This window comes from Myotis davidii, unplaced genomic scaffold (assembly GCF_000327345.1).
Source record: "Myotis davidii unplaced genomic scaffold, ASM32734v1 scaffold118, whole genome shotgun sequence".
In the NCBI taxonomy this organism is placed as follows: domain Eukaryota; kingdom Metazoa; phylum Chordata; class Mammalia; order Chiroptera; family Vespertilionidae; genus Myotis; species Myotis davidii.
The window spans coordinates 1,612,434-1,623,878 of NW_006290441.1; the positions used below are offsets into that span (position 1 = coordinate 1,612,434).

At 40.5% G+C, this 11,445-nt stretch overlaps 1 protein-coding gene and 1 long non-coding RNA gene across 7 annotated transcripts in view; one reads left to right on the forward strand and one right to left on the reverse strand.

Annotated features, from left to right (window-relative positions):
- Nucleotides 1-11,445, reverse strand: part of LOC102773063 — a 160,267-nt gene that overhangs the window by 102,638 nt on the left and 46,184 nt on the right. The window lies entirely within an intron of this gene.
- MRVI1 (murine retrovirus integration site 1 homolog) overlaps nucleotides 1-11,445 on the forward strand; it is a 115,937-nt gene that overhangs the window by 93,636 nt on the left and 10,856 nt on the right. For all 5 annotated transcript variants that reach the window (XM_006763467.2, XM_006763468.2, XM_015563714.1 and 2 more), the window contains one exon: nucleotides 3,025-3,092. In XM_006763467.2, the coding sequence (XP_006763530.1) occupies nucleotides 3,025-3,092 (68 nt within the window). The remainder of the gene's footprint in view (nucleotides 1-3,024; nucleotides 3,093-11,445) is intronic.

The following is an 11,445-nucleotide window of genomic DNA, read 5'->3' on the forward strand; positions in this document are numbered from 1 at the left end:
ATTCTACTTTGTCAGATATGAGTATTGCTACTCCAGCTTATTTTTTCTTTTCCATTTGCATTGAAATTTTTTTCCATCCCTTCACTTTAATCCCGTGTGTGTCTTTTGTTTTGAGGTGGGTCTCTTGTAGACAGCAAATAGTTGGGTCATCTTTTTGTCCATTCAGCTACTCTACACCTTTTGATTGGAGCATTTAACCCATTTACATTTAGGGTTATTGAGAGGTAGTTATTTATAACCATTTTAATTCTGTATTAAAATGGTTTCTCTCTCTGTTTCTTCTCAGTAATCCCTTACAGCAATCCCTTTAGCATTTCTTGTAATGCTGGCTTGGTGGTGATGAGCTCCTTTATTCTTTTTTTTTTTTTTTTTGTCTAGGAAGCTCTTTATTTGACTATTTTGAATTATAGCCTTGCTGGATATAGTAATCTTGGTCTCAGATCCTTGCTTTCCATTACCTTGAGTACTTCATGCCATTCCCTTCTGGCCTGTAGAGTTTCTGATGAAAAATCAGGTTTCAGCCTTGTGGGAACTCCTTTTTAGGTAACAGTGTTCTTTCCTCTTACTGCCTTTAAGATTCTCTCTTTGTCTTTAATTTTTGGCTTTTTAATTATGATGTGTCTAGGCATGGGTCTGTTTGGGTTCTTCTTGTTTGGGGTTCTCTGTGCCTCCTGAACTTGTGTGACTTTTTCCTTTACTAGGTTAGGGAAGTTTTCTACCATTATTCCTTCAAACACCTTCTCTATTCCTTTCTTTCTTTCTGCCTCTTCTGGCACACTTACTATTCTAATATTGTTATGTTTCACATTGTCCCACACTCCCTTAAGATATCCTCCTGTTTTTTAATTGTTTTTTTTTTTCTTTTTGGTTCTCTGAGTGATATTTTCAAGTCTGTCTTCTAATTCACTATTCGATCCTCAGCTTCCCCTAATCTGCTGTGTATTCCTTTCAATGTTTTCTTTATTTGTGATATGTCACTCTTTATCCTAGACTGTTCTTTTTTCATAGTTACTATATCTTTTTTTCATACCGTTGAGCATTTTAAACATCATTACTCTGAACTCTGTTTCAGATCAATTTCTTATCTCTGCTTCATTTATCTCTTCTGAAGAATTCACTAGTTCTTTCATTTGGGGGGTTGTTTCTTTGTTTCCTCATTTTGGTTGTCTGTTTGGGTTTGTGACTATGTTTTAGATAGATCCTCTATACCTCTCAATCTCTAATGCAGGACAGTGTTAAAGGCTGTTTCTGACTAATTGGATCAGGCAAAGACTCAAAGCCTCCAGAGATCTTGATGCTGTCTTATATTTCTACTAGAGGCCCAGTGTGCGATTTGAAATCACACAGCACCACCCACTCCCTCTCTGGCCCTTGAAACAGCCACGGCCACTGCTGATCAGGTCCTCCCCCAGTACAGGCACTTGGAGGCCCCTGCTGCCCCTGCTCCTGACACTGCATGCATAACGTCCTCCTGCCTGGCCAACCTGTTGGGGCGTCCCAGTTAATTAGCATATTTCTCTCTCTCTCTGAGAGAGCACCAACACAGCCAAGGCCTTCACGAAGAATATATATATATATATATGTGTGTGTGTGTGTGTGTGTGTGTGTATGAAATAAGAATGTATTACTTATAATCAGAAAAAAATCAATTTCAATTTTTTTTAAACAAAGACAGTTCCTATATAACAAAATATTTTCCAGCTCCCCAGTCTTTGCGAACCTGCTCAATCCTGTCTAACACTTCTAATTCTTCATCCAATTGTTCCTCCATGCCCTGTCCATGACTAGCAGTACTCTATAAGGAAACAATCTGATATGTAAGCAATAGGTGAAGTAGATTCAAGTTCTTTTGTGCCAAGAGATGGCAATAACTCATAAACCTTTTTCACCTCTTCCTGCCTTGAATGTTTCAATCATCTTTGAAATCAACATAAACTCCCAGATCATCCACTAAACCAGGGGTGGGCAAACTTTTTGACTCGAGGGCCACAATGGGTTCTTAAACTGGACCAGAGGGCCGGAACAAAAGCATGGATGGAGTGTTTGTGTGAACTAATATAAATTCAAAGTAAACATCATTACATAAAAGGGTACGGTCTTTTTTTTTTCAGTTTTATTCATTTCAAATGGACCGGATCCGGCCCGCGGGCCGTAGTTTGCCCACAGCTGCACTAAACCAAAGGAGCCTAAAATTTTTTTTAAAGGAGCTTAGGGAGGGCTAGTTAGTATGCTTCAAAGAAACATACTAACTAGCCCTCCCTAAGCTCCTTTAAAAAGTGAGAAAATTTGAGTGGAGAAAATTTAAAGGACCTATTTCCCATACTATACTAAATGTGTAAATGTGGTTTCCAAATATATTCCTTTAGGCTAGGGGCAACCAGGGCTATACATTCAAATGACGTGGGGCTGAACATTCCATGCTGGGGCCCACCCCAAGATTCTAGATTGGATCAGTACTTTCAAAAATCTCCCTCAGGTGATTTGATGTGCAGCCAGAGTTGAGAACCACTGTTCAAATTAAATCCATTGCAACAAAACAATGTGGTAGTCCTTGGATACTTGTCATAAGAAGTTTCTGATGGCTTGAGCTTTTGGTAAGGACAGTCATCTCCTGAGAATTATATCTCCAGGGCTGTGATGGGCTTGCATGAATCTATCCTAGGGACCTTGGGGTCTGTGTTTAGTAGGAGGCCCACTGGTATTTAAGTCAGTAAATGGGACAGAGAAAATGGATGACTCCCCTCCAGAACAGAGCCTCACATGGAAACTCTCTGCTCAACAAAACTCAAAGAGGAAAAGTCAAAGCTGCAAGTTGCATGTGCCCCAGAGGTAAACGACACCTAAGGAAGGAGGTCAGAGAAGGCCTGAGAAAAGAGTCTGGTATCGAGTGAAGGTTAGAGTGTGTCAGGAGTGAGGAAAGGGAAAGAAGAGGAGCAACAGCCCCTCTACCCCAGTATCATCAGACATCCAGCAGCTCCAGTTTCTTCCTTCCTCTCTAATCCTCAACTCTCTGTCTCTGTTCAGTCTGAATCGCCCAGTGGGAAAGGCAATCTACCCGTTGTCACCTCAACACTGCCTGCACTTTTGGAAAAGTAAGTGTCTATTTTTTTTCCCTCTGAACTTTGGGGATCTCTGAGGAAAATCTCAACTCACCTTTTCTCCCATCCTCACTCCCTAAATGTGAGAGAAAGCAAATTGGGTTTTAGGAGAAAAAAGTAGCACTCTGAGACAAAGATTTCAGACCTAGTTTTCAAAATTCCTAGACCAGGGAGATGCTATGGTATTGGTCAAGAGTACCATGATCTAAGGAGAGCCCATTGGAGATGGAAGTCTTCTCTGTTGGTTGGGACTCTTTGGGCTACAGATACAAGAAAACCCCAACTCAAAGAGGCTTAATTAAGTCCAGAGGAGGGGCTTCCCCAGGTGTGGTACAGCAGGGCCCCAGCTCAGTCTCTACAATTTCCTAGCCTTTGCCCACTTTATATATTGACCTCATCAGCAGGCTTATGGCAAATGGCTGCTTACTCAGGTATTCTATCCAGACACGACATAACCTATAAGAAAAAAGACCACTTTCCCCCATGGTTCTTTCTTAGGAATGAACCAAAAGCCTTTCTTTTCAGTCTTCCTTATCTTGTTGACAGATTTGGTCCTTTTGTAAACCAATCACAGGCTTTGGGAATGGGATTGTCATCGTAGTATTAAACTATCCCCTAGAGATAGGAAGAGAGGCCTAGCTTTCCATAAAGAAAAATGGCTTCATAAGAAAGAATAAATTCTCAAACAAAATCATGTTGCTGTTAGGAAGTAGGAAGGAGATGAGTATCGGATGGGCAAACAACAGCGTCTGCTATGCCTAACTTTTCTAGGCATCTTTACAATTTGTAGGTCTTTTCATCCTCAGTCAAAGCAAGGCAGGCTGTTTTCTATACACTCAGAGGAATTTGTAACTTGCCTTTCTAATTCTTTCATTTGCTTGCTGGAAAACATCTGGACCACAGCTGCCACCTCTCAGAAATTTTCCCTTGTGTCTTTCTTTCCTCACTTGGTAGAACATACACCTATATTCTTCCTTCTTCCTTGCCTTGAGACAACTTTAATCCTTTATTTTTCACTGCTGTTAGAACAATTTTGCCTGACCAGATAAAAATGTCCATGTTGGGCCCCTTTGCAGTACAAACAAGTTCCCAAGATCCTCACCCCCAGACTTAGCAATGTTTTCATCCCCTCTCAGTACATTAACAACAAACCTATCCCTCCATGACTCACCCCACATTAGCCTTGAAGTTTTTCCAGCATTTCCTCTTTTTGCCATCTAACCCCGCATAAGCTTAAATTTTCTTGATGTTGTATAGGGTATTTTTGTTTATTTGTTTCCCTGTTTTCCTGATCACTATAAGGAAATTATACAGGGATGACAAACTAACAACCATGTGGATATAACCAAGTTTACAGAATCTAACCAAGTCCCTAGAGTCATAGTGTCTAGCCCCATGGTCAGCAAACTGTAGCTGGCGAGCCACATGTGGCTCTTTGGCCCCTCGAGTGTGGCTCTTCCTAAGCCTTAGGAGTACCCTAATTAAGTTAATAACAATGTACCTACCGATATAGTTTAAGTTTAAAAAATTTGGCTCTCGAAAGAAATTTCAATTGTTGTACTGTTGATATTTGGCTCTGTTGACTAATGAGTTTGCCAACCGCTGGTCTAGCCCATGGTCTCTGAGTCTCTCCAGAAATAGTCACTTATGCCCTGAATGAGAAGCACTCTAAAATTCTCCCTTTCAATCCTGCCTTTGGATGCAACAACCCTTTTTCCAGGAAGGTCCCCAACATGGCCCTGTTTCCAACTCTTGGCTCACAGAGCTAAAAAGAGCAGAAGATTTATGTCCCCACTCTCCTCAAGGAACTGACAATGATGGGGCAGGCCCTGGACCCTGCAGAACTAATGTGCAGGCCAGCTGAGAACGTCTATCTAAAGCAGTGAGGATCATCAAGAACCTGAGGTAAACCTGGTAGGAAAAAGTGAGGTGCAAAATTGGGGACAACAGGCAGCAGCCCCAAATTAGAAGTGGCAGTGAATAAGCATCAGTGGTGACAAATATGTCTGTAACTCATTCTTTTTTTTAAACATATATTTTTATTGATATCAGAGAGGAAAGGAGAGGGAGAAAGAGATAAAAACATCAAGGATTAGAGACAATCATTGACCAGCTGCCTCCTGCATGCCCCACACTGGGGATTGAGCCTACAACCTGGGCATGTGCCCGGACTGGGAATCGAACTGTGACCTTCTGGTTCATAGGTCTATTCTCAACCACTGAGCGATACTGGCTGGGTAGCAGCTCACTCTTATGGGCTACCCAGAGAGATCACCAGGATATATTACCTCTACTGTGGCTGACTCAACTGTTGGGAATACACCCAGCCAATAAATATGGCTGTAAAAAGGGAAGGGAGTATTCAAAGAAGGAGGGATTCAGGACTAACAGCAGCTTCCCCCATGGATTTCTAAAAGGTGCTAAATGATTTCCATTTGAATCCATGAAACTGGAAACATTTAACAGATTGCTCATTATCTTAACAGTGAGACCATCTGTGAGTGAAAATAAATTCATGTCTTCTAACACAAATACAGTCAATTCTAGCTACCTTCTCCATATTCTTAAAGATTGTTATATTCAGCTTGATGTTAAAAAGATGTCACATTTCTCTAAGCATACAGTGACTAAACAAGAAGGGAAATGGCTAAGCAGGTGAAAGATGATGAGAAGATAAAATTATCTGCAGCTAGTTTTTAGCAAATACCTATGCTGACTGCATGCCCAATGTGATTTGAGAAAATTCTGAGCCTTGTTCTTATAGGTCACTTCCTAGTAAACTGCTCTTCATTTTTAACAAGGGGCTAAGAACCTATAGATTTAGAGAAAAATAAGAAAGTGACACATGCAGTAGTCCCCCTGATCCATGCAGAATACATGTCTACAGCTCCCCAACTGTAGATAGTACTGAACCCTATATATAATGCTCTCATCTCTCTCTCTCTCTCTTTCTCTCTCTCTCTCACACACACATAATAAAGTTTAATTTATAAATTTGCTTCTGTAAGAGAGTAACAACAACTAAAAATAAAATAGGACAATTATACTATAATAAAAGTTATGTGACTGTGGTCTCTCATATTTTATTGTATGTACTCACCTTTTCACTTAAAGGAAGCACTTTACAGCTTCTCTTTGGCATAGTCAAATTGCCAGCATCACTATTCTTGCATTTTGGGCCCATTATTAAGTAAAATAAAGGTCACTTGAATACATGACAGTTGATCTACTAAGTGATTACTAAGTATAGGCCATAGCGTATACAGCATGGTTACACTGACAAAGGGATGATTCAAGTCCAGTGCAGGATAGAACAGGACAATGTGAAATGTCATCATTCTACTCTGAACAGTATGCAATTTAAAATGTATGAATTGTTTATTTCTGGAATTTTTCATGTAATATTTTCAGACTGTGGTGAACTATGGGTAACTAAAACCACAGAAAGTGAAACTTGGGATAATAGGGGAATACTATATATTTTTTAATTAAAAATTTTTTGAATTTGCAGATTACATTCAATATTATTTTGAATTAGTTTCAGATGTACAGCATAGGGGACTATTATATTTAAAGTTTCATGAAGATTAAAACAGAACAAAACTCAAGAACAGTTTCACAAGTAGAAGAACTATTTATTATTTTTCAATCTTTCATTTCTTTGACAATTAATGACCAAGGGTCAGGTACCTAGAATGCACTCAGGGAGCTCAAAGTCTAATGGGAAAGATGGGTGGGAAACAGGCCAGTATAATATAATGTGATGGGTGATAGCATAACGAAGTACAGGTTGCTAAGGGAACAACACACTCAACAATCAGCACCTTAACCCAGAATTTGTATTGTGGGAGGGAGGGCTTCCGAAAATGTTTCCTCTAGAAATTTACTTTTAAAGTGAAACCTGAAAGTTATACAGTTTACTAAGTGACCTAGAGGCTAACAGGATTCCAGATATAATGTGAGAAAATATGAAGTCAAGGAATAATAATGATGATGACAATTACTCTGGCTGTTTCAAAAGTGTGGAAAAATTGCCAGTGTCTCACTTTATGCGAAGTGCTGTTTCCAATTGCTTTACATTAATGATATAATTTAATCTTTATAATAATCCCATAAGATAGACATAGTATTAATATCCCTATTTTATAGGTGAGGAAACTGAAAATCAGAGAAATCATCACTTGCCTGAGGTTACACAGCTGATAGCAGAATTCATGCTCTTAACCTGTTAATAGGTTCTCCAACTGGAAGAATAGAAAGAAGTCCAGTATGATTAGAGAGAAGAGATGGATTTAAGAGCTGTTTTTGAAAGAGCTCTTGTGGAATGACCTGCTGATTGGCCAGGTGTTGAGTGGAAGGCAGAGAGTGGTGGGAGTGAGGGAATACATGGAGCCATTCACTGGGATCAAATAAGCCACACATATGGCTAATGTACAGGACTGGTTTATAAAAGGAACCATTATACTGATAAATCACTGGACAATTTTAACTATGATCTCTAAAATAACAATTTTTCTACACTTTTGAAATCACCAGGGTAAATTGCTTAAAGGTTTCATATGACATCACATATGTACTGCAAGCAGCTCCCCTTTGCAGATAGTATTCTGGAGTGAATTAGCCCTCAATCAACTAGTAGTGGGCCCCAGGAATCTGGGACTGAGTAATAGGGAGTAAGGAAGCTTTTGTAGCTCAGGTCCCCTGGGTTGGTCTTGTCTGAGGGAGCTGTGGCAGTAGGAGTGGCTTAGAGACATTGCTGAGCCCAAGAAGGTAAGATGTGTCCATTGGTAAGTGTTGTACTCACTTTCAAATATTATTTACCACGTGGAAAAAATAGACTTTAATATACCTGCTGGTCAAACACATTTTGACTAAATAACCCTCATGTCACTGAGAGCTGAGCATCATGAAAAACACTGTTGACTTGGTGGACATGATAGAACAATAAGCCTCATTGTCATGAATCATCCCCGCACCCCCCCCACCCCCCAAAAAAAGCATACAAAATTTCAGCTGGGAATAGATGCCACAATCTTTGAGCATTTGGCTGAGAAATCCCTAGGGTGGGCACAAGCTGTGTGGGCTCAGCTCCAAGTTTACAGGCATGAATAAAGATTCCTTCAGCTCAACCCAAACACTGGGTTTCAGGAAATAGCCATTTACAGCGAGGACCTGCCCATTTTATAAGATCAATAGGCAGGGACTGGATGAGCCACAGTAAAGTCAATGTAACTCAGCAAACATTGCCAAGCACCATTCCAACTCAAACAGTCTCTTTCAAAAAAACATGGAGAGACGGGCATGTAGACAAAACATAAAATCACCCCATCTCCAACTTATGCTGTAACAGAGATGTAATGAGGGCACAGAGGGAGGGAGAGATCAACTTTAACCACAGGATGTGGGAGAAGGGAAACACTGCAAAGATGCCACAAAGGAGAACGTATTTGAGCTGAGTCTTAAAGATACACAAGGAGAAACTTCCAGGTTGTTGGAGAAGATATTTCAGGAACTGTAAGCTCAGTCTAGAGGTCAGGATATAACTGCAAACGTTGCACATAGTGTGTGTTCCCCCTACTTCCCATCCTCCCCAGTATTAAATCAAGGTTTTCCTAGCCTATCTCTCACTCTAAACAAGCAACCTTTAAAAGAAGGGCCAAATCATAAGCCATGACTCAGCCTATGAGCAGACATGGCCTCACATAGCCCATTTCCTAGAACCCCTCACACTGCTCAGAGCCCCAGGAAAAGACTTCTGTTTGAACAGAGGGCTCATGGAGCTGTGGAAAGTGTACTTTGACATGAAGTTAGAAGACCAAGGAGAGAGTCCCAGCCAGGACTGCCAACACCAATAATGTGAACGTAGGCAAGTCACTTAGTCAACTTGAACTTGGTTTCTCATCTTTCATATGGGAAAATCCCCCATATGGGTTGCATATAGAGCAGTCAAGAGAATGGGCAAATGTTAGCCTGCATAGGATCAAATTTGAGCTCTATCAAACACTGTTTGATCTTGGGCTGGTTATTTAACTTTGCTCAGTTTTGGTTTTCTTGCCTGTCAAACTGAGAATAATAAGTATCACTTATCTTATTGGGTCACTGTCTTAAGTGAGACCTTATCACATAGCCTGACACATAGGACAAATGTTAGCTCTTCATACCAGGAGGGTCAAGTGAGAGAACATATGTGAAAGCATGTTAAGAACTAAAGCCCATAGGTGAGTTGAGTTGAACAGGGTGATCAAGTCAACCTGGGAGGTCTGGACCCTGGACAGAAGATCCACATGTTAAAAAGTTGTTGAAATGGGCTTCCTGGATCTACTAGGGGAAAATTTTAGTCTCTACAGAGCACTCACCTGAGGGCAATGAAAGTTTTGTTTACTATCACTTGGTCAACAAAACTTGAAAGTACTTGAGTGTTTTATGGCACAATATACACACACTTGAGAAATTTATTAAAACAATTTTATGTTAATTTTACCATACTTTAAAGTCACATTTAGGGTTCCTCTGATTCTGGAGTGTCAGAGAAATCTATGTCAAGTTCTCTCTTGAAGATATAAATAAACCCCTGATAATTTATCAGCTTGGATTTTATTTTTAGATCAGGTTTGAAAGAACATCAGATTGCTACCAAACTCTACCAATAAATTCAGTGTATAACTAAGAATAAATAGTATCATTTGTTGAGTACCATATTGCAGGAAATTTACTTGTATTTCTTCATTAATTCTTACGCTACCATCTTTAGGTATAGAGTATTATCCTCATTTGACAGTTGAGGAATCTGAAGGTCAGGATAGTTAAGTAATCTGCACATGTTGGAGCTAGGGTTTGAACCCATGTTTGCCTCAGGAGGGTTCTTCTTCCTATACTATATTGACCTCCTTCAGACATGTTTATCATTAACCTCTAAGGTTGACAGCTGTAGATAAAAGAAATTAGAAGTCTGATACCAATACTTTATTTCTAATATAGACATTTATTTAATAAAATAATTACTTTCCCTGCCTTTGGCTGTAACTATGTTTTTTCTGCTCTTGTTCCAATTGTTTGGACAAATAGGAAACTGCACATTAGGCAAAGATCACATGGAAGGGAGTAGATAATGTAATGTGCAAAAGGAGATATGTTATGAATAGATGATATTTTTAGAGTTTTATTTTTCTTGTTCACAATGGGTTTTGGTTTCCAACCTGAGGAAATGTAAAGTTTACAAGGTCTGAGGAAAACTAAGAGATGAGGAGAATATATAAGCCTCACTCATAAAGCCTGTCTGAGGGGTTGGAGAGGGTGCAGCTGTGACTTTCAGATTCTTGGCTGAAAAGCTCTGCTCACTCTTCTGCCTTATTTGAGGGTTCCTCCTTGACATGACTCCTGTTGGGATTCTGGTGACCTAGGAGGGCTGAGAATCTATACTGTAGTGAAGGCATGGCCATCAGGATACTTCCTTATACCTTGTGATCCCATACCTAAAACAGGCTCCCAGCACTGCCCAGCCATCCTACTATAATTTTCTAATATGTCTGTCTCCCCCGCAACACACACACACACACACACACACCCAAGGAAGACTTTCAGCTCTCTTAAGGAACCTCCCAGCCAGGAACTTCCCCTCTGAGAGCTGCACCCAACCACTCAAACCTAAGGGCTCAATTAAAATGGAGAAAACCCCTCCACCTTCACTTTCATGGCTGCCACACAAAGACGGCCAAGCTGGAGAACACCCAGGGCCTCTCGCCTCGCCCTCCCAAAACCTGTCTCTCAGAAAGTCCCTTCGAGCCACCAATTCGGAGTTCACTCAGAGACGCCAGTAACCGCTCTGGGTGACTAGGAACACTATCATAAAGCAATGCAGGGTGCGCTACCACGGCCTCAGTGATTCATCAAATGAACTTCGGGGTACTTTCATTTGCTAATTAATTTCTCTTTCTTTCTGCTTAAAGTCCAGGCAACTATTACAAAAACAAAAGGACCGAGCGACAGTGTTGTGATGGGGGACGCTGGCCGCTCTGGAGAAAGGGAACTCACTCTTTCTTCCTTCTTTTTCTCAAACTCTCCACGGAAGTCTGAGAAATAAAACTTCAAGTCCCAAGTCCTAGTTGTCACATACTTAACATACACAATCTCGTTTCGTTCTAAAAATAACCTGGTGAGTTAAACATAGACAACCTCACTTTATACATGAGAGACTGGGAGGAACTGTATCTCAGGCACTTAGCGGCGGGGCAAAGGTTCGACTTCATTCTACGGGACCAGTCTGCTTCCCAGAGACCATCGTCAAGTCCAAAAGAATTCCATTTTCTGCTTTAAGAAAAGCCCCCCCCCCCCCATGCCCACAACTTCA